A 24,289-nucleotide genomic window follows, 5' to 3' on the forward strand; every position below is an offset into this window, starting at 1 on the left:
ATTGTTCATTGCTGGTGTATGGAAACTGATTTTTGTGTGTTGATCTTATAATCTACAACTTTGCTGAGTTTGCTTATTAGCTCTAGTAGCTTTCTTGTGGATGCTTTGGAATTCTCTGTACATAGGACCTTCATGTCATTTGCAAATATAGTTTTACCTCTTCCTTTCCAATTTGGATGCCTTTTCTTTCTTTTTCTTGGCTACCAGCTCTCCCTAGAACTACTAATACAATGTTGAATATCAGCGGTGAAGGTGGGCATCCTTGCTTGTTCCTGATCTTAGGAGAAAGCTTTCAGTCTTTCCCCACTGATACGTGTTACCTGTGGGTTTTCATAAATACCATGTTGAGGAACTGCCCCTCTATTCCTAATTTTCTAAGAAGTTTTTATCATGAAAAGGTGTTGGGTTTTTGTCAGATGCCTTTACTGTTTCAGCTGAGATGATCACATGTCCCCCCAATTCTTAAAATATTAATGTGATGTGTTACATTGATTGATTTTATGTTGACTCACCCTTGTATTCCTGGGGTAAGTCCCACTTGTTCATGGTAAATAATCTTTTAATATGCTGTTGAAATTGATTTACTAATATTTTATTGAGTATTTCTGCCAACCAAAATTCCCTATAAATATAGATGCAATTTTCTTTTGTTATGGCGTCTTTCTCTGGCTCTGATATCAGGGAAATGGCTTGCCTTGTAGAATGAGTTAGGAAGTCTTCCCCTTTCATTTTTTGAAAGAGTTTGAGAAGAACTAGTGTTAATTATTCTTTAAATGTTTGATAGAATTAACCTGTAAATCCATCTGCTCCTGGATTTTTCTTTCTTCTTGCTAGTCAGTGGGGAAAGTCTAGTGTTCAAGGGAAAAAAGTCTTACTGCAAAGTATTTTCTTAAGAGAGCCAAGGTCCATGAACGAATTTTCCCAGGGACCCCTATCAACACATCCACTTCAATCTTATGCTTCCCTCGCTAGATATGTTTAAATTACTTTCTGGTTATTTTTAAACAAATTAAACCTGCAAGAATAAAAACATTACACAAATTCCTCCTGCAAAGGCAAAGATTCACAAGATAGTACGAGGAATTACTTTCAGGATTGAGTGTCATCAGACTCAGTCCAAAGTAACTCTTTGAGGGAGGTAACACTCACTTCACAAGGAAGCTGTAGTCTGCAATTAGACTCACTACCTCATTGCATATGTATCCATTACATGGACGGTAGGCTTTAGGTCACAGAGGTTGGGCCCAACTACACTTAGCCGTAAGTAAACAACTTAGTTTATATCTATTTGAAAATCTTTAGGTCTGTTTAAAAACCACATGTGTTCTATTTCTCTTTATGGAAATGGGGGGTTAAAAATGAAAGTTGAAAGCTTGGACTTTGGAATCAGACAGTCTGGGATAACATCTATAGTTCTTATGATTAATTACGCGTATTAAAAGCAGATTAGATAAACTCAAGAGGTAAAATTCCCAGTTCTTCAGGCTTTTCTGAACCCCAGGCTTTCCCTTACCTTGATCCAAGGTTCCCAGGTCCTCTTCCCACATTCTTTTCTGGGCATTTGCCTCATGAGTCCTTCTAAGTATATTCAGATGCCCATAAACTAGGAAAACCTAATAAGAGGCCAAATGAAACTCCTTGCTTCAACGGCTACACAGTTGGGATATTTTGGCCACAGAACTCTAGGAAGCAGTACTGGTAGGAAATAATTGACAGAAAACTAATGAAGAATAATAGCGTCTGCATTTCCTTTACCCCCAAGGTAGGGCTGGGGAGGGCATGACTTCTAGGCCTCCCTATTAATCTCTTTGCTCTTTTCATCTTTGGCCATGGAAAAATCTCCTTCTTGATCTTAGGTCGCCCCCCCAAATCTGTGCTCCCCAGCAGTCATTAACTTGAGTTCCTCAAATACAGCTGCAACTCATTTTCTCTGAACTTCCCTTCCTTTGCTGCATTTGCTAGAATTAGACACTACATCCCTTGAGGCAGGAATCTTTTTATTCCATATATAGTGCTTTTGGGTGGTCATGTGTTAATATCAAAATTTAAAACACCTAACCGTGTTTACAAAATTGGTTTTCATGTTTAAATGGCTAAAGGAATCATGAAAGGGGAAGAAACAACGTGTGCCAAGGACCCACTGTTTGACTCTTGTGATCTCACTTCATCTTTCAATGACCCGGCAATGGAACTTTGTCCCTGCCTCACCAATGAGGCTCAGAAGGAGGAAGTGGTCTGGCTGCAAATTTAAACCAAACTTTTGTTGATGTCAAAAATCTCATGCTCTTTCCCTATACTATCTGTCTCAGATTTGTAGGGAAAACAATTGAGATCTGAATCCCAGTTGCTTCAGATCCTTAACTCTTTTATGGTTCCTTAACTCAAAGTTTATGGTTTCCACATCATAAAAATCAAGCTCAGTAGTAGAGCAGGCATAAACAGGTGTTACTGATGAATCAACTTTCAAAAACTAAAAATATTTTGAGAAATGATTAGGACTCCAGATGAATATAAGCTTGGCATGGGTCCTCTAGATTGAGTTGTACCATAGAGCAGAGGTTTCTCAGGTTTCTTGATTCATGGTACCCCTCAGCCAAAAGAAATGGCCAACCAGTCTGTTTATTAAGTTAGTAGGTCTAACAACATAATAAATACTTGTGTCTTAATAATTCATAAAAGTTGTTTGAAAAAAATAATACGTGTTACTGTGCAGTGAAGGGAGTATAGTATTATAATAACTTTATATTATAATATATTCTATAAAAATATCAATCCACTATGTTGTACCCCTGAAACTAATACAATATGGTAAGCCAACTATAATTCAATGCACATTTTTAAAACTTAAAAAAATACATGTAAATTAAAATAAATGTATCTTTATTTCATTCTAAAATTACCATAATTACCTACGAATGAAAGGTGTGCATCTGTTGGGCACTGTACAACTTCTCAAACCTTGAATTAACATCACCCTCATTTCTTGTTACACATTGATTTTCAGTTGATACTTGCCTGTTACCCCAGCAACTGCCTTAGGTCCAGTCTTGCAAAGATATGGTAACATCAGAAAATCTTACACATTTTAATGTTGAAACTGTGAACTATTTTGAGCTAACAGTTTGTTTGGTATCTGACAGATGTCGCGGCGCTTCCCACAAAAATTTAAAATATCCCATGGCGCTCCTATGAGTTCACTACAGCACCTTGGGGTGCCCAGGGGCCAAGCAAACCTTAAGAATATCGTTTATCCCTTCTTTTTTCTTCTTTCACTCCCTCCTTTCTTTCCTTTTCTGCTGCTCTCTCCCTTCTTCATTTATCTCCCATGCTTATTTTATAACGATAAAAACTCTTGAAGCTTCATCTGTAACTCTAATTCTCTCTCTATGACATCTTACAATAGACACTAAAATTTCAACCTGGAGTGAAGTCAATGGAAAAGCCTCTGTTCTGACTGAACGACATACGGAAATCTGATGTTTTGACACATTTTCCCAGCAACAAAGCAAAGTTTCAGCAAAGAATTTTAACATTATACTATTGACAGTTTTGCACTTGATGAACCAGGGAAGAATGGGAAAGAGAGGGAGAAAGAGGGAGGAAGGAAGTAAGAGAAAAGAAACTTGAGTAATAAATATTTTAAAAGTACATCCAGAACCATGCAGATTCTTGGAGCAGGATGATACAGAGGGAGAGTCCGGGCCCCCTCATAACCCAGGCACCCACGGGGTCAATCTTAGATCCACATCTGTTGGCACAAGTCAAGCTGAGGTGGAAGAGAGTCTTGGGAGCAGGAAGAGTGCACAGCATTGGAGCCAAGACTCTGGAGTCAGGTCCTGCTTTTATGACTTAGTAGCTCTGTGATCCTTCCAAGTTACTTAATCTTGTGAGTTTTAGATTTTTTTTTTTCTCAGTAAAATGGGAATAATAAAATGTATCTCAAGGCTGTGTTTTCAAGACTGATAAACACTTGTAAAGTGCACATCATTTTGTCTGACATGTTTAAAGGGTAGACGGTTGATGGCTATCAGTATTATCATTATTATCAAAATCGGGCTGACTCATGGATGAGAGACAACAGAGACAAGGTCTGCTGAACAAAGTCAAAGGTACAGAGAGGAGAAACAGTGAGGAGAATGTCAGGGTTCACCTCAGCAAGCGGACTGCGTTCACAACTCTCAGACAGAGTTGATGGGAATGTAAATTAGTCCAATCACTTGAAAACACCACTTGGCAGTGTGTACTAAAGCTGAGCATGTGCAAATGCCCCAACTTAGCAATTCCACTCCTTGATCTAAGTTCACACAAATGCATGTTTTTGTGTACCAAAACACGAATTATAGCATCATTATTCTAGTAGCCAAAAAATTAGAAGTAACTCAAAAGTAGAATGGATAATTACAATGCGGTATATTCACACAACAGAATTCTAATCAGCAACGAAAGTGAATGGACTACTGCCACACACAACCTGGATGCATCTCACAAGCAACGTTGAGCAAAAGAAGGCAGACGCAAAGCAGCGCATGGTGTATGACTCCGTTACAGGGAGACCAATTTAGGATGTTAGAAGTAAAGATAGTAGTTACCTTTTGAGGGACAGAGTTAATGGCTGGGAAGGTGCATGGGGAGTCTACTGGTGCTGGTTACCATGTGTGTTCTTTTTTTGAAAATGCATCAAGCTGTCTCCCCCTGATTTATCTATGTGCATTTAGGTACATGTATTTATGTACACATATCTGCATTTTCCTATGTTTGTTTTACTCTAATAAACAATTTAAGAAAAAAATCGGCCAAAATACCGAAAAGATCTTACCATAGAATTTGTCTCCTGGTCTGTCCCTCCCACGCCACCCCTGAATTCATGTTGAAAGCCAATCCCCAAAGTGATGGTGGGAAGTGAGGCCTTTGAAAGGTGATTAGGTCATGAGGGCTGAGCCCTCATGAATGTGATAAGGCATAAGAACAGCTACGTTCATAAACTGTGATTACAAACAGGTCGATTCTCCTCTCGTGCCTGACTCTGTATCTGTCAGGGTAGGCTGCGTCATGCCACAGTAAGAGCTCCCAAATCTCAGCGACTCAGCGGAACACAAGTTCCGTTCTTGCTCTACGCGTGTCTGGCACACGCAGGCAGGACGCTCTGCCCCTCGCACTCCCTGAGGCAGTCAGACTGAGGAAGCTTCATCCTGACACGTGTGTCCATAATCGCCTCCGCGGTGGGAAGAGTATGTGGCAGACTGGATATGAACACGTCTGTCCAAAGAAAGACATGACCTTTCCACTCCCACTGCATAGGCTAAAGCAGCTCACGTGGCCAGGCCTAACCCCAGAGGGGCAGATGTGCAGCCGCCCTGTGGGCAGAAGGAGAGGAGCTGGAAGGGGGACAGCTTTACAGATACCACACTTGCTCCTTCGGCTTCCAGGTTTAGTCATGTTCAGAGTTCTGTCCGCAAGAGAACTGTGTGGTCAGCAGACACCCACCCTTCTCTCTCTCCCTCTAGCAGGTCATGGAAAAAGCAAGCTGGGCCTTCAGACCATGGCCACACCCTCGCCAGCTGGTCACCAGGATGGGGACCGCTATTAGGTATTATCCGTTCCTGCTGCAGGGCTTCTACACCTTCTGGACCGAAGAGCAGGGTGGAGTTGCAGCCTAACAGGGGGTAACAGCTGGGGCAGAGTGGGGACGATCCTGCATGGCCGACACAATCCTTGAGAATCCCCACCACGGCTGGCGAGGGGGCAGCAGGGCTGTCAGAACCCTGGATGTATCACTCTCTTATGGAAAAAGATGAAGGAAGGAGAGTGGAGGAGAGGCAGGCACAGAACTGGAGGGGAGGAAAGAAACAGATGAGGGAGATGAGAGGAAAAGACTCAGGAGAAGTAGAAAAAAAGCTTTCTGTGTCCAGTCTGTACCGGATGTGAAACTTCCTTATGTCCTAGAGAGCATGACTCTAGGCTTTCGGTAGTATTTCCACCTCTGCTAGGTTTTCATTAAATAAGCACCACGCTGGAACTCACTCTTAAATTAACAAAGAAATGACTGTATATCTCTCAAGAAATGAAGTGTCCAGCAGGCTCCTGTACCCTGCCAACTCTTCTCCTTCCTCCTGCTGCTAGCACAGGAATCCCAAGTAGATGTCCCGCTGCAGGGCTCTTGTAGAGACATGAGCAGATCCTTGCACTTTACATGTGATTTACTCTTAGAAGCACATACCAGGTTCCGGAGAAATGTACTAACTAGTACTAGAGTTTTTTGTGTTCTTTTTTTTTTTTAAACTCAGCGACTGATGACATAATTTTAATTTGGATCCCTTAAAGTCAAAAAAAGAGGCTGAAAACATTTTGAATAAAAAGAAGACCCGAACAGAGGTGGAGGTTCAAAATGAAAGCCGTCCCAGGGTAACCACACGGCGCCTGATTTCCCTGTGACTATACAATCCAGGTAATTTATTAAATTCTGATAGTCAGGAGACTTGTGCATTACACTCATTCCTTTTATTGTGAAAGAAATCACTTCATTTAGTAACGGCCAGTGATGTCAGGTAGAAATTAACACTTGACGTAATTGATCAAAAATGTCAGAAAAGAGGCAGAGCTTGTTTAGACAAATCCAGTTTTTGAAAGTTTGTGGGTGCTTAGGAAGTGGCTGATTCCTCAGACTTCTCAAAATGTTGTCAGGAGTCCTTTAACTGGCAGACTCTCCCTGTGCATTCCAAAAGGATTCAAGATCCAAAGACAGGCTCCATATAAAGTTTTCAGCAATACAGCTGCTGTGGAAAATAAGGTGCTTGTAGCATCGGGACCCCAAACAAGGCATCAAGAGAAAAGAAACATTTATAAATGTTTATTGAAAATGGAAAATTCTTCCTGCATATGGAAGAGGTGACCAGACCCTCCCTACAAATAAGCCCTGACTGAAGACTGGAGATTTAAAGAAAATGCAGCCACTTGCATTTCTTGCTAAAAATAAACCAAAAGGAGCTTAATTGAAAAGAGATGCTAAGGCAGCTGTTATTGGGTTGCAGGTCAAATAACTCGTGGTCCCAGCTCAATGTGAGATGGGGTGAGCCTCATTAAAGAGTGTGGTTGAAGAGCAGGTGGGGAGACCAGAAGAAATTATCGCCCTTTGAGAATTAATGTGGTTGCTTTCCTCTTCTTTGAAGATTTTAATTAGAAATTTATTCTTCTTCACAGAGGCTTCAGTTAGTTATGTTTTCATTATAGACCTTGACCAAAAAAGCAAAAAGAAGAGCAAACAGAGCCATGCCCACAGACAGCCTCAGCGCACAGTCCTGGTGCAGCCTTTGCAGTTGCCGTGCCATTCTGGAACTTGCCGAGTCCCGTGGAGTTGCAGCTGGGCTGTGGGATATTGAGTTCAGGTGATGCCCAAGCCTATTTCTGAATTCCTAGGAAGAGAAAAACATAGAGGAAAACGAAAGATTTTAAAGTTACAAAAAAAGCTCTCTTGTGATACCAGTCAAGTGATGGATCTCTAGAAGGAGCATTTTTTTATTGAGATATAATTGATATATATTGAGATATAATACATATAACACAAGGATTCAATATTTGTATACACAGTGAAATGATTACCACAATAAGTCTAGTTACAACATAGTTAACAAAACTTTTTCCTTGTAATAAGAACTTTTAAGATCTACTCTCTAACCAAATATACAATGCAGCATTATTAACTGTAGTCACCATGCTGTACGTTACATCTCTAGAACTTGTTCATCTTACAACTGGAAGTTGGTACCTTTTGACCCCCTCCACCCATGTCACCCACCTGCCACCTCCCTGTCTCTGACAACCACTAATTTGTTCTCTGTATCTATGTATTCATTCAGTTTTCTTTCTTCTTTTTTTTATTAGATTCCATTTCTTCCTCTGACTTATTTCATTTAGCATAATGCCCTCAAGATCCATCCATATTGCTGCAAATGGCAAGACTTCCTTCTTTTTTACAACTGAGTAATAATCCATTGTACATATATGCCACATCTTCTTTATCCAATCATCCATTGATGGACACTTAGGTTGCTTCCATGTCTTGGCTGTTGTAAATAATGCTGCAATGAACATGGAGGTGCATATATCTTTTCAACTTAGTGTTTCTGCTTCCTTTGGATAAATACCCAAAAATAAAATTGCTGGATCATATAGTAGTTCTACTTTTAGTTTTTTGAGGAAACTGTTTTTTTTTATTTTGCTATTGAGCTGTATTAGCTCTTTATATATTCTGGATATCAACCCCTTATCAGATATCAGTTACATAATTTGCAAATCTTTTCTCGCATTTGGTTGGTTGCCTTTTCATTTTGTTGATGATCTTTGCTGTGCAGAAGCTAATTTTTAGGTTGATGAAAGAAGGGGCTATCACTTACTTCTCCTTCAAAAGAGGCACAAACACCCACCAGAGGCCAGGTGGACCAAGTTAGGTATAAGTTACAGTTCCTTTCCTTGAGGGGTCAGACCAAGTTCATGAATTTCCAAATTATACAGACTATGTGAGACAAATGGTGCTCACAGAGAATCAAGGCAGAACTCATGGAGAGTAGAATTGATGCAGAGTGGAGTCATATCACAAGTGTATCTAACTTTTAGGGATGCAACCATACCCACTCAGGAAAAGAAGAATGACAAAGGAACAAACCATGGAAGCCATTTTATTCAGCAAACACATTCCTCTGGATAGGGATCCCCGGCTGGGACATTGCAGCAGGAGGGCTGCCCTAGGCCCTCCCCATGCACAGCCCCTCCGTTCACCCTGGTGTGCAGAGAACACTGCCATTTTCTCTCTGCGCCAGACCTGGAAAGGCTGGGAAATACTGCTTGGAGGGAGAATGAAGACCTAGGAGATGTGACTGCGAGACTTTTCGGGTGGTCTGTGTTCCTTGATGCATTTTAGCAGGTGTGGGGAGGAGTGGACCAGGGGCACGTGGCTGCTCCCAGGGTGGTTCTAGTGTTTCAAAATGTAATTTGGGTTCCATGATATTAAGTTTCCACCTTATGCATAAGCTTTACAATCAGTGCCTCTCTTGTTGAGACCTGAGTAACATTTTGAGAGATGGAGAGCGGAGAGCAGGGTGCTGGATGGAAGGAACAATGCTGGGGGGCGGGGGGCGGTCCAGAGACAGCACAGCACAAGGCGTGACTGCGGAAAAGCGAGAAGTCCACAGAAGCACAAAATGTCTTGGAGCGACCATTTAGCTTTGTTTATTCTTCCCTTCCATGCTCTCAAACAATCTTCTGGTAACAGCTTGGGCCTCTGTGTGCAGTTGCAGCCCCACTGTGCACAGAAGCAGAAGGTGACTGGCAGGAATGTGTAGGGTGGATGAGGGGGAGGGAAGCAAACAGGGGAGAGCATCCAGGGGCAGGTTGTGGTGATGGAGGAGGTGGAAGGTGATGAGGACCTATGTCAGGATGACGGCAGAGGGCGCAGAGAGGAGGGAATGACACATTTTTGATGTAGAATCAACAGGACTTGAATTCAGGTGAGTAGGTGATGGAGGTAGAAAGAATAGGAATGCAGAAATGAGAAAAACTTTCCCAACCCAACTTTCACCAGCTACTGTGATAGACGTGGAAGGAGTCTTGCTTTGACTATAGGAGACTGATTGCATTAACAGTTAATATTAATTAGTTAATTAATTAATCAATACAGCTGTTGACCACCAGGATCAATCGCTCAGCCCCAATGGCAGTCAAGCCATTACTTACTTCTGGGCTCCTCAGGCATCGGGGCGGACACCCTGCTGACTCCCTGCACTGGAGGCTGTGGACAGGGAGGCTCACAGCTGGACAGATGAAGCCGTTGTCCCCGCAGCAGAGGGGGCAAGGGGCAGAGCTCCGTGGTCCACACAAACCTGCCCTGGGAAACCATTCCTTTCTAAGACTGGCTTTCTTAGGGGGTCTTTTGGAGCTGGGACTATGTTGACAAGCTTTCATTTCGACTGGCTAGAAATAGCCCCAAGATCTCGAGGCAAGCACCTGGATACGGCCACCCTGGGAAAGAAGGCAGTCCATCTACAGCTAAAGTGACAGAAACTACGTGAGTTCCTCAAAAGCAGAGAGGCTGCCGAATTCATCTCTGGGTTCTTGGAACCTGCACAGCCTCGAGTACAGAGTAGACACTCAGTAAGTGTTTAGACATGAATGAAAGAGTAGATATGAGGATGTACGTTACAGATGAGATAGAACTGATCAGAGCCATGCTTGTCTATGTCTCTGGTGATCGACGGACACGACTGGACTCCGGCCAGGAGCTACTGTCTCCAGCAATTCAAAAATCACTTCTTGAGCTTGGGTTTGCAGGTCCGGAACTAAGAGGCTAATTAATTTCTCCTGGGCCTGAGTTCTTTGACCCTTTTAAGTCACAGATGGCTTTGAGAAATCAGTGAATACCACAGACCATTCCCCCAGAAAAACATGGAGGCATCCAAGCACCTATACACACAGCCCCACTAACATTCTGCAAATAATTTCAGGAGGGTCATAGATCCAGATATTGTGGGGCCCCTTGCTTGCTCTTCAAAAAATATGAAAACTACAAATACAAAATTAGGTACAGGGCCTCGGAAGGGGCCCCTCCAAGTGTGAGGCCCTGAGTCTTAAGCTCTAATAGCTTCAGGGAAAATCCGTCCCTTTCCCATCCCCAGTTCCGAATGCTGGACCTTGGTTCTGGGCCTGCGACTCCGGAAGGTGCTATTCTGTGACCGCTGGTGCTGGGCCAGGGGTCAGGCTGCCCTGGGCAGGACTAGGTGAGTCTCAAAGCACAAAGCACTTGGTTGGGTTTATAATAACACTGTACTGCACGAAAGTGCAGCACAGGGAACGTACCTGCGCTCTCAGCCCGAAAAGAAAAAACCCTTCAGCGTCAGCACAAGTGACCTATCTGACGCCAAGCCACTCCCCTGTTCCCAGGGGCCAGCACGCATCACAGGGCCGTCTGGAAGTGCGGCGGCGTCTGCAGCCTGACCTGCCGCTCTCCCTGAGATCAAGGTGGGAGCCTGCCAGCGGAGCGGAGAGGGGAGGTGCAGCCCGTCTCCACCGCGCTGTGCTGCTTTCATCATCTTCACCTCGTACCAACTCAGCATCTTGGTGACAGGAGTTTGATGATGCATTTCTAATACAAGATTGAAAAAAAGTTTCTCAGATGACAGAGTCATCTGTAGCCAGCTAGCTTTGTACATTTCAATTGTCACCACCACTGTGATATTGAAGGAGAAGTAATTTAGAAATACAGGAAATACAAGGACTTTCTCACGAAGTCCAAGATGCTCGAATATGCAAATGCACAACTACTGCAGATTTCCACACAGTTGGAAGCATTCGTGAATAGAAAATAATGTAGCATTTCTGGAATGTAATGAAACTATAGGTGAAGTGCTGATAAGTAACCACAGCAAGATAAAGTTTAAACACACACACACACACAGAACAATGTCTATAACTGACTTTAGGGACAAATTTGGCACAGTTCGTAGTTCTGGAAAGTAAACAGAAAGGCTTGGACCTTTCATAAACCTCTTAGACATCATCAAGGTTATTAATTCCTGACACTAAAGACACATTTGTATCGCTCAAACTTTAATGCACCAAATACGAGAAATTGTATTGTTTACTAAAACTAACCAAACATCGACTCTCAGATTCATAATTCTTAAGAAATCAAATTCCATTTAGAGAAGTCTTTTTCAAAACAGAAATTTGAAACAAAGTAGAATATGACCTTTTTACTCAATCAAAAAGATCCACATCTTTATCCAGTCATAGTAGGCTAAGGACACAACGAGAAACTGCTAACTTTGATTAACATGGGTTTTTTTGCCCCTTGTAAATCTCACTGTTCCCGTGATTAATTTCTAAACACATTTATTTGCTAATTGTTAAACATATTCGATTAATTTTCAAAATTATAGCTTATCAAATCCTATTAGAGTAATAAAAATATAGCTTATCAAATCCTATTAGAGTAGATCCAGGTATATACACCAAACCAAACCAAACAAAAAACCCTAAAAACCAAAACAAAAACAACTTCGATGTTCAGAAACTTCAGGGATCATATGTCAACCAGGGAAGGGAAGAAGCGGCCTTTAATTTGAGCACGTTTAACACCCCGAGGAGCAAACGGGACCAGTTCTAGAAGCAGCAAGTACATGGGCTCCGGGCTCTAATAATTTATCCTCTTTTTCCCTCTATACAAAATCACTTGAAAATGGAGATAACATGAGTATTCGCACATCATAGGGTCGTTATGAGGATTAAATGAGAGCTGTAGATTAAGTGTCTTGAACATTTAAAACTCAATTAAGGGTGAGTGGAGAGCATAGCTCAGTGGTAGAGTGTGTGCTTGGCATGCGCAAGGTCCTGGGTTCAATCCCCAGTGCCTCTGTTAAGGGAAAAAACAAAACAAAACAAAATTCACTTAAAAAGGACACATTCCTGGTAGTGTATGCCCCTGATGGAATATGCAAACTGCCTTAGATGTTACTTTTGTAAAAATTACAAAGTCACTATTTTATTTGCTTTTCAAATATGGTTTAAATTTTTTTTTTGTTTAAACTATTTTTGTTTCTTACACATATTTCTTAACGAATAGCACGGGTTTCAGATTCTGGCAGACCAGAAACTGAATGCAAGTCCAGATATTTATCAGCTGTGTGACACTGGGCAAGTGGCTTAACCTCTCTAAGCCTAGTTACCTCTTCTGTGAAGTAAAGATACCAATATCGACTTTAAGGTGTTGTTGAAAGGGTTAGAATTAATATGCCCAGAGCCCAGGTGGAGTGGCTGGAATACAGAAGGTTTAAAAAAAGGGCCACTATTCTATTCCATTTCAGGGGTGTGCCTTGGAAAACGGAGAAGGCCAGAGCCGCCCACGGCACTTACCGCCAGTGCTGAGATGGTGATGCCCTGTCCTGGGCGCTGTCCTCGGGGCTCTAACCCATGAGGGAGGGGCTGTGCCCACCGTGAAGGCAGCACCTCTAACTCCCTGGGCTCTTAGGCTATGGCATGAGCCTTCTGGAAAGTCTCTTAACTAAAACCATCCCATATAAGAAGGGAGACCTGGGTACCACAATTTATAAAGAGGAATTCAACTGTTAGATATGCCACGGGCCCATTTTTATATCTGGCTTTTCTTTCAACATTTAATATTGTTGTCTTCCAGGAAACTAAAAAGGAAAGAAACACGCCACATCCTCCCCCCAGACTCCACACACCTGTTCCCCTCAATCTGCTCTCTGCCCGACCCAGCCACCTCCTCTCTACCCACCGTCTGCCCCTGCCTCCTCCTCGTACTGATTTCTCAGAACCTGACTGCTCAGGACCCTCACTAGGAAAACCTCTCTCAACCCAGTGCGCAGCCCCTATGGGTGAGGGGCTCCGGCTCTACGGGGCCGAGCACCCTGCTGGCCCGCATCCCGGCACACGTGGCGCATGTGATGCCCCGAGCTCTCATTATCTCACCAGAAAGTGCGCTCAGTTCAGGCAGAGCTGAACCAGCAGCAGGAGAGAACGTGCTCCAGAGGAAGCCGCCTTCTCCACACATCTACAGGGGAAGGCGGGCGAGGCGCCTCCCAGCAGCGTGTGGCTGGCTGCCCCTGAACCCTCCTGGTGGAGGAAGATGGGGGCCACCAGGGCTTGGCCTCCTCTACGGCCTTTGCCTTCTACTGAGCTAACACAGAGAAACAGACCTCCAGGGCCACCCTGATCTGTCCTAGCCACAGCTCTTTCTGCCAAAAGAAACAGGGACCTGAAGGAAAGGGTACCTGCAAGGTGGTCCGTCAACATTTTCTGAAGGGATATTTGCGTGTCTGCTTGTTCCTTCGCATTCTATAGCTCTATATTCAAACAGCTGCAAGGATCCTCCTCTTAGGAGCTGACGGGCTTGGCCTTCCCCTGGAAGAGAGCCATGATGCTCAGAGGCCCCTCTGGCAGCTCCTTCTCCTTCTCATCAAAAATACTTATAAACTGTGACACGGCTGCAGAACCAGAATAAAAGGACCAGCAAGAAAGGCGGGTGGACGATATGCTTTCTGGAAGACAACTACATGGAAAAAGCCATGTTTCTGGGACGTTCACCACGTGCCCAGCAGGGCCCTGCTCTCCACGCCTGCTCTGCTTCAATTCTCCCTAACGCGAGTTTCTCCCGACTGCAAGAGCTGGCCCAGTTTCCAGAGTAGGTGTCCGTGGGGAAGCAGAGAGGCCTGGCTGTGGTCACATTAGGTTGAGCCTGGAAGGAACATCAGACATGCACCTATAATGCAATATAAAGACAGGAGAAAAATCAAGCAACCGTGTAATTATTAAAATGACTACCAGTATCAAGATTCCTACCAAACAGACTTTATCCACTTTACGTGGAGGTGACGGTGTTATCTTGTGTTTCCCGACCGAAGGCCCTTCCAGGAAGGGCAGCCTCGGGTCAGGCAGAGACATTTCAGGCCACCTGTCCTGCAGCTCGGAACCATGTTGAGACTCCGTAAATATGACCTGTGGATGGCACGTCACTGGATTTTCCCTGAACACACATACTTGATCTGCTCACATTAGAGCGTATTGCAAGATGTATTTTAACGAGGAACAGTTGGTTTGGTTCTGCTCAAATGAAAGGCATCCCTGTAAGAGAGATGCCACCTGTCTTCCCATCTTGCAGGGCAGCTTCTAAGTGAGTTCCTCCGTCCCTGACACCTGCAGATGTTGCCAGGGCCCAGCAGTTGCATTCCACACGCCAGCTCCCTTCTTGGATTGACAACCTCACCCCTGTGCTTCGTGTCACTTGCAGGTACCAGGACATACAGGGGATTACAGGCGCCAAGGTACCTTTCTCCACTACTTTTCTCGACGTTTCTTAAATTGGGAGCCTCTTACTATCACACAACTAGGTGTGCCCATTATCCCCAGACCAAAGCTGGGCTATTTTCTAGGTCTTGCAGTCCGTGCACAGAAGGTTATACGTACGGTTGGTCCGCATTACAGGTATGCTGCCATGGAACAGGATAAGTGAATTAAACTCAGAATCAATTACACCTTTTCATTTATTTGGGGAGAAAACTGACATTTTAAAACCTCTGTCACAGAGCCATGTGATAAGAGCACGGTGCTGCCAGCCTTTCCCCTCCCCCACCTCAAATGCGTACCTGCTATCAGATCATCAAAGTGGCGAAGAAAAAGTTTAAAACCGGAACATAAGCACGTGCAAAAAGAAATCACGACAATCTCAGTTTTTAATCTTATTTTGGCGATAGCAGAGTTAACACAAGGCTGTGCTAATAAGGCCAAACATAAAGTATTAAACTATCTGCCGTGTGATCCAATGCATTGCAGGTTATATTCTGAATAATTTTGCCCTGATGACCACCAAAGGAATAGATCTGAGCTGCCTCTGTGTGCTCGTGGTGACCCCGCCCTCTCAGGACGCCCAGCCCTCTGACTTGAATGGTGCCAAATGAAAGAAAGGCAAATAATCATATCAAAAACCGAAGCTCAGCGTCTGCCCATCACCTCATTATTATTTTCTGTAACATCGCATTTCATCCTACTCAAGAGATATGAAAACGACTCTTAAGCTCTGAACTTCCTTTAATGAAGTCAAAATATTTCTTATGTGTAAATTTTTCTCAGGGCTCAGAGGCGCTGTTACAGCTTGAAGTAGAAGCTAACAGGGATGAAGGAAAAAATTGTTTGATAGCTTGTAGCTCAAGATAAATTAGAGTTTAAGAATCATCTTTTTTTTTCCAACCCGGCCTGAACATATGGCCTATGCAGAAAATCTATTGAAACTAAATAAGTGATCAATGCAAGGAAATTGTTTTAAAATATACATCACACAGCACAGTATACACTTGGAAGAGAACTTCAAAATCTCCTAATTTTGAAGAGTTTGCTTTGAATAAAAAATTATCTTCATATCAGAAAGCTATTGCTATCATAACTGTATTTTATCCCTAAAATGTAAACTGAAGGAAGCACGCCAATGCCAGCATCCCTAAGGCGCACTGCTGCGCGCGGCCCTGGCAATCAGGGATGAACCGAGGTGGCCGCTCAGTCTCGGCACTGCCTTCTCCGCCCTCCTCTATGGGCCTCTGTCTGACACCTTCATTCTCTTTAAGTTTCCTGATCATTCTTCCTAAACTTAGCACCAAATAGGCCTTCAAATGAGCTCACACTTTCCTAGTTTTTGACTTGTTACATTTACCGAAATAAGGTGGCAGGGACAGGTCACACACACACACAGCCCCCAGGAGGCTCACTAAGAACCATGACGTCTGCAATCACAATGCTCATGAACAGGTAGAAATCTGAACTCATCTATTCCAAATGATTGGCTGGAAATAAGCATTGGTACAAACTACAGCTGTTCCACAGGTGTGGCAAAGCTAAAAAAAGAGAAAGTGAACTGGGGCAAGATGCTTCGCTGACGATAAAGTCCTTTTGATAATCTTTTAAACCACAACCGAAACCACCCTCATTCCATGGAGCGTAACCAGAAAGCTGTGAACCAGGCTCATTGCTGAACGTAACAACTGGGTGTCTTAGAGTGAATCTTCAATCAGTTCAACTCAAAATAATTACTCCTAAGGGTTCTGTTCAACTAGGGTAACCACGAGAGGTACTGGCAGATGTTAGTGTTTTAAATGATCTGTTCAGCTACCCTGCAGGTGACTGCAATTGTGGGAGTGTGTGCCCAGTCGAGATTAGCTGAACGCCACTAAGGTTTTATGGTTGTTTCTCATGAGGCATTTGTAGTGACAACAGCTAAGGGATGTACAGGATGACCAGATATTTGGTCCTGCAATACCTGTTAATAAGGGATACACATCTGTCTTCAGCACCAATACATTCATTCATTCGTTCATCCATCCATTCATGCATTCAGGAGACACTGACTGAGCTTTTGCCTATGCCAGGCACTATTCGAGACATTAAGGACAAAGAAGTGAACAAAGCTAAACATCCCAGCACTTACGGGTGGGCTTCCATTGTATTAACTGGAGACACAGAAATACACAAATACTGGGTGTGTCTGACGGTGAGATGTACCGTGGAGAAAACAAGAGCCAGGACAGGGGTACAGGTGTGACAGATGGTGGGGTTGCTATTTTACAGAGGTTGCTCAGGGAGGTCACACTGACAAGGTGGTGCTTCAGCAGACGCTGGTGACTGCAGACACTTCGTGTGGGCCTCTGAGAGAAGGGCCCCAAGCAGAGGGACTAGTGAGTGGAAAGGCTCCTCCTGAGGGGGCAAACCCGGTGTGTGCACATTCAAGGTGCAGCATGGAGGTCCGGGGGCTGGCCCGGTGTGCTGGAGGGGAAGCAAGGTGGATGATGATGTCAGAGAGGCAACCAGGGGTGGGGATTGGCGGATGCCTTGAAGGCCATGGCAGGGACACTCTTAACTGTGCTGGGAAACCCTAGACTTTTGTTCTGTTTTGTTGCAGGGGGTGGGGGAGGGAGGGTAAGCAGGTTTATTTATTAATTTTTTTTCAGAGGAGGTACTGGGGATTGAACCCAGGACCTCGTGTATGCTAAGCATGCAGGGTACCACTTGAACTATACCTCCTCCCTCTTTGAAACCCTAAACTTTTTATTAAAAAAAATTTTTTTTTACTGTAGTGAGCTACATATAACATAAAAATTACCACTTTAACCATTTGAAGGTGTACAGTTCAGTGGCATCAATTACATTTGCCACAATGTACAATTATCACCACTGTCTAAGTTTTTTAAAATCACTCTAAACGGCAGCTGTAACCATTAAGAGACAACTTCCCACCCCCACTCCCAACCACTGATACCCTTTCTGTCTGTTCTGGACCTACTTTCTATCTATTCTAGACCTTGCATATAAGTGGAATCATATAATAGCTGTTCTCTTGTGCCGACTTATTTCACTTAGCAGAATGTTTCCAAGGTTTATCCATGTGGTAGCATGTATCAGAACTTCCTTTCTTTTTCTGGCGGAATGAAATTCCATTGTATGTATATGTCAACATATCAAACATGTTCTGTTTATCCATTTACTTGCTGATGGGCACTTGGGTGGTTTCCAGCTTTTGTGTGAATAACGCTGCCATGAACATTGGCATGCAATACAATCGGCATACAAACAGAGCAAGTATCTATTTGAGTGCCTGCTTTTAATTCTGTGGGGTGCATATGCCAGGTCATATGGAACCCTAGATGTTTCTGAGCACAAGAGAGATAGGATATGATTTTTATAGGGTAGAAACAGGGAGACTAACTAATTAGGCAGATTGTTTGTATTTATTTTCAGATTATATAGTACAGAGCATGGAAAACCACCTTCTACAAGAATATTTAAAAGGAAAGGCCTGTAGCAAGTAACACTACCCTGTACCATGGATGCCGAAGGCTAGCAGGAAAGAGACAGCACCAAGAGTCACTGAAAAAGGAAAACTTACAACTATGATCACAAAGTGTTTATTTTAGGTAACTGTACATAAAAAAAAATGCTGTTGCTGGTCATAAATGTGGTCGAATAGACCAATGACCGAGTTCTCTTCTCACACTAAATGTGTCGTGAATGCGATATTAGCATCTTGATTAACTGGGTTCAAGTACATCTTCACTGACCGTCACCATGCCACCAATTTCATACCACATATTCACTGATCACTTCCTCTGCACCAGTTGTTTCTCCTGCATTATCTCACTTCTTGTCAACACCCCTCCTCCATCAAACAGACTCTATTACCTTCAGTTACAGAAGAGGAAACATACCTTGATATTGGAACTGACCAGCCAATGACCACACAGCTAGTAAGGGACAGAACCAAAATTCCAATCCACACAGTAAGATGCAAAATTTACATGCTTACGGGATACTCTAGTCTCTCAAAATGGATGTTTGTAAGAAAGAAGCCCTGGGAGCCAGGGGCCTCTAGAAGGAAAATGCTGACTCTGAAAAAGTCAGTCTGCAGTGCTCCTTTGCTTTTTGCATCCTTTGGACTTCCTTCCCAAGTGGTGGCAAATCTGAAAGGTACTGTATCCTATTCTTATAGGTTGACTTTCTACTAGATAAAGGTCAACGTGACACATGACTTGTATATTGACATTTCTCAGTAATTTTACAGAATTGCATTGAGGAGGTTGAAGGACAGGAGAAAACTTTCTCCGACATCATTTAATTTTAAGACATTGCAAATTGTGTTAGCAAACAAAGAGACTTGTGATTCCATTACTTCAGGTACGACTCAAAGTCTGTACTCTGAACACGACAGGAGAAACAGGCTGTCATTTTCATCATTAGAAAGTGAAAGGGAGGGAGACGAAACTTCATGGGTGAAAGCACGCCTGGCTCTGAAGTACTCATCCCTGCAGTGCCCACGAAAAGAATTTAAATTTGCAAGATTATCATCAGCTTAGAAAAGGGCTTTCGCAATCTGCTTATCAAGATGTCAAAGGACTTCAAACAGCAGGTTGGGTGGCCTGACTGTGATTTTTTTAGCCTTTGAAGAATATATTTATGCCCTAAGTTGAAGTAACAGAAGGTATCAGCCTATTACGTACCGTCTACCTCCCTGTCTCTGGTCAAGGAACCACCCACTCCAGCCTGCACGTCGGTGAAAGGCAAGCTCATTCAGCAAACATGTGCTGAGTACCACCTCGGAGCCCGGCGCCGGGCTAGGGCCCGAGGCTGGGGGTGAGCAGGACAGTCGGCGTGGCCCTGCTCTCGTGAACTTCTGCTCCCACACGCTCCTTTCACTGTTACGCTCGTGCTCAAACACTTTCCAACATGCGTGGTGGAAACTTCTAGTATTTGCCTGTATCTTCTCCTTAATTATACAGAAGTATGTATTTGCCAAACTCTTAAAGTTGGGTGGGGCCCTGTGAATAGTTCTGGCCAACGGACATAAACAGAAATATCCTGTGCGCCTCCTGCGGTCAGCCTGGGTCCCTGGGTGCCTGTGTGCAGCAGACAATCCCTGGGTCCGAACTTCCCACCAACTGGTACTAGATGTACTGGACTGTGAACACGAGATAAAGTTTCCTCCAGGGTTGATCTGTTACTGCAGCAAAGCCTAAGTTGTCGTGGACCGACACACGTGCTTTGCTGTCCAAGGTGGCAGGTGTACGTCCTTCCCTTTGACTTCGAAGCCCAGAGGGCCCACTCTTCATAATGAACAGTATTTCACACTGCCTCTCAACTGCCTGCATCTCCTTGAGAATGTGCAGAGAGCCAGGTTTGTTCCCGTGCCTCCTGTCACTTGACTCCGGCTCCTCTCACACTGAGAACCTCTTTCCTCACTCGCCTGATTAAGTCCTTCTCACCTCCAAAGTCCAGTACTAACATCATCACATCCATGAAACCCTCTGCAGTAGTCAGTGTCTGAATACCTTCTTCACACTGAGTCTCTGCACTGTGAACTCCACCTTACGAATACACATTCCGAGACACAGTTCCCAGCCTCCTTTGTCCCTCAGGTGCAAACTTGAGACCCAGGTCAAACACTCCGATGCAACACGTACGAGACACGGATTGTGAAGTGAGCTTCATGAAGAAGCAGACAGGTGTTGTGGCTTCTGCCCTACTGGGGCAGGAGGGCTGGAGGCAGCATCTCTTAACCAGCAACTTCTACGTGGTTTGGGTGTTATTTCCAGAAAACTCAGCAAAGAGTCTGCTCCAATAATTCTATAGATTATCTAGTATCTCTTTTTAAACCCCTTTCTGTTAAAACTAACTGAACTGTTTTCTGTTGTCTTCGAAGAACCCTGACCCATTCATTCCCTGATACCTCAAGTCTCCAGTGGTCTCCTATCTTCCAGTCTCTTAAGATCTCACATCATTCAATTGAATACTTTATATTACAGATTTTGTTTTATTAGCACTTATCTTCTCTTCCCAACTAAGTTTCCATCTCCTTGAGGGCAAGGATCACATCTTAGGCTTCTGTATCTCAAGCAGTGCTTGGCACAGCACTGAGTCTACTTTAGGAATGGATCAGATAACCATGTAATTTACCACACTTTAGAGAATGAGAAAAGGGCACTTATTAATTACACCAGGACAACGGGTATAAACCAAGACCATCCCAGACAAATCAAGACATAATCATACGTGGTCATTGTTGTCTGAATAAAAAGTGAAAGACATTTGAAAGAAAAGTAACGAAGTCAAAATGAAAGCACAAAAGAGCAGTCCTGGACACCTTAGATTTGGTAAGAATCATCCATAAAACTTTAATCACAAGAGCAAGTGTATCACCTAGGGTAGCCAGTGCACCTACATAGGACCCTCTCTCTCACCCCAATCCCTTCCAACCAGGCTCACAACAGAATAGCAGTATTACCAGAACATCCAGACTAAGTCTCCTCAAAGGCCCAAACCACACTCATTATTTCCGTCTCCAATATTTAGCCAGTGCTTAGATAACGTAATGTTCAGTAAGTGCTAAAATGTGTCCTGAGAAGCCAGGCACCACCTGCATGCTGCATGTGTGAGTAATCCAGGCTCTCTGCGCATTCTCAAGGAGATGCAGGCAGTTGAGAGGCAGTGTGAAATGGAAGCTAATTGTCTAACATCAGATTGCTCTGATGCTACTTTGGATGGTAGTCAAATTGGTGCATGGGAGGTACTGCAAACATACTAAACACATTTTTGAAATGACATAATCATCCGAGTTCAGCTGTAATGCCCGATAAAATACAGCTCAGGAGCACAGGATAAAAGCTACATATCTGGACTGTGAAACCCAAATATGTCCTAATGGATCTTCAAATGCAATTGATTATATGCCCTATGAAAGGAAGAAATGGACTAAATATTACATATGCTATGGTTTTAATTGCGACACCAATTTAACATATGGGCAGTGAAGAATTCTATCTTATATAAAGGTAAAGAGAAAAAAGAAATTAGCAAAACTGCTTGGGATTGGAGCCAATCTCTTGGGGGTGGAAGGAAAAAAAAGGAAAGAACACGCCCTCATTTGCTTCTAACACGGTTAGCTGATCTGTTTGAAATTAGACCCACTTTCAACTGTTTTAACTTAATTATTAAGCTGTTTCTTAGCCTCATGAATGCAGGTTTCATGCGCTTTCAAATCTGGCCCTGAACTAATAGACCCTTTCACTTCAGTGGTTTTGGAAATGAATGTGAGATAGAGAGGAAAGCATTTTAACGATGCTTTTCTAAGGGTCAGAGCTCTGAAAATATAGTATAGTCTGTACATAAAACTCAGTACACCTGAATATCCTGCTGGCCCTTTGCCTGGTAATGAGGTAACCACGCCACCCTCTAAAGCCTCCACTTCCTTGCTAAGTGCAGTCGGCTGTGCTGGGGCTGAGCTATGTAGCTGCTCAAGTGAGTCCATCGTTAGGATCAAAGTCCCGACGGATGAGAAACAGGTGGCAGCCAGGCACCCTGGGGTAGCCTTCCCTTCCCTTCTGAGAGACAGAATGCTAGGGACAGGTCTCCATTCTAGAATGTTCTCCTTTAAAAGGGGGCAGAAGGAACAAGAGGAAGAAAAGTCTGTCAGTAAGAACAGCCCGTGCTGGAAGACTGCGGCTAAGTCTCCTCCTGTCGCTCTGTCAGTCTCACTGCGTGGAGGAACCCCTGAATAAACCTGGTTTCCTGTACTGTTTTGTAGGAAATCAGTGGCTGATGATCACCACATTTGACATGACGAAAGACTGCACAATTTTACCCTCACTGCTTAAAGTAAAATAATGCCTTAGCATGGATCACAAATTTATAATAATTATTATTCATTATCATTAGCCAGTATTCATTGTACTAGCTGCAATTTATTGATTGCTAAGCCATTTCCATGCACATCCTGTGAAGTGGGTACTATGTTATGCCCCCTTTGCAGAGGAGAGAACTGAGGCAGAGGGGTGGAGTAACTCCCCCAAGGTCTATTTCTTACTGTGAAACAAGGATTCAAATACAGGTAATCAGACTCCAGACTCTAGAATCCACATTCTTATTTGCTATACTATGCTGTCTAGTGAAGACTGATGGAAGTAAAGTACCTGTTAGAAAATTAAAGTAAAAATATTTTTTTTAAAAAGCCAGTAAATCAGGTTTTTTTATCTTTACTGAATCCCTTTATCAAATATTAATATACCTACTATGCACTGGGCACTGTCCACAGTATCTAATTTAACCTTCTGCAAATTAGGTATCTCCATTTTACAGATGAAGAGACTGATTCAAGGAAGCATGTTGTATGACATCACAGGAACTGTAATCTGAACCCACGACCGACAGATTCCAAATCTTGAGCTCTTTTCACAAAGCCACCCTACCTCTTCTTTCTTTAAAGTGATTCTTTATTACTAGGAATCAACCTAAAAAGAGAGAAACTTTGGAATAAAACTGACTACTTTTAAGTTCAGAATTAGGAGAGAATTTTCTTCTTTGCTCTCTTCTGCCAGGCTCAAAATAGCTCTGACTTCTTAAGAATCGATCTTAGAAATGGTAGGATTCCGGTGATTTGTTCTAACATGGGCCATAAGAGGAGAAAGAACATCAGAAGTAAATCTTTCAGGCTGTATCCAGCAGCAGCAGTAGCGCTCATATTCGCCTGTATCCCGAGGCAGACTTACAGCTCGAATACCGTTTTTAACAGAACACAGAGAAGATGATTAATATTGTCCATTTTCCCATCACCCCCTCCCGACTTCCTGTTACCTAATGTAAGCTTACTGTAGTATATAAAAGGCAACTACTGTCCAATCTAAATAAAACTCCTGCAACTCAAAAGGGAAAGGCAGCACAGGCCAGGGGTTAAAGATCCAGGCTTGAACCCACACCCACCAGGATGGCAGCTACAAAGAAACCCCAGAGAACAGTCAGTGCTGGGGAGGATGTGGAGACACTGGAACCCCTGTGCACTGCTGGTGGGAAGGTTAAGCGGTATAGCCACTGTGAAAAACAGTATGGTAGGTCCTAAAAAATAAAAATAAAAGTACCATGTGATCCAACAGTTCCACTCTTGGATATATACTCAAAAGAATTAAAAACAGGGTCTCAAAGAGGAATCTGTGCAACCACGTTCATAGCACCATTATTCACAAGAGCCAAAAGGTATAACAACCCAAGTGTCCATTGATGGATAAACGGGTAAACAAAGTGTACAAATATACAACCAGATATTATTCAGCTTTCAAAAGGAGGGACATTCTGACACATGCAGCAACAGGGATGAACTCTGAGGACATGATGCCAAGTGAAATCAACCAGTCACAACAAGACAAATACTGCATGTTTCCCTTATATGAGTTCACAGAGACAGAGAGGTGGTTGCCAG

General features: G+C 43.3%; 1 protein-coding gene and 1 non-coding gene across 7 annotated transcripts in view; one reads left to right on the top strand and one right to left on the bottom strand.

Moving 5' to 3' along the window:
* Positions 1 to 6,832: 6,832 nt before the first annotated feature.
* Positions 6,833 to 24,289, bottom strand: part of CDKAL1 (CDKAL1 threonylcarbamoyladenosine tRNA methylthiotransferase) — a 532,049-nt gene continuing 514,592 nt past the window's right edge. For all 6 annotated transcript variants that reach the window (XM_015234628.3, XM_072945594.1, XM_015234630.3 and 3 more), the window contains one exon: positions 6,833 to 7,409. In XM_015234628.3, the coding sequence (XP_015090114.2) occupies positions 7,203 to 7,409 (207 nt within the window). In that variant the 3' untranslated portion in view covers positions 6,833 to 7,202. The remainder of the gene's footprint in view (positions 7,410 to 24,289) is intronic.
* On the top strand, positions 12,331 to 12,403 carry TRNAA-GGC (transfer RNA alanine (anticodon GGC)). Its single transcript has one exon. It is a non-coding gene; the product is annotated as a tRNA-Ala (tRNA).

The sequence above is a fragment of the Vicugna pacos genome, chromosome 20 (assembly GCF_048564905.1).
Source record: "Vicugna pacos chromosome 20, VicPac4, whole genome shotgun sequence".
Taxonomy (NCBI): Eukaryota; Metazoa; Chordata; class Mammalia; order Artiodactyla; family Camelidae; genus Vicugna; species Vicugna pacos.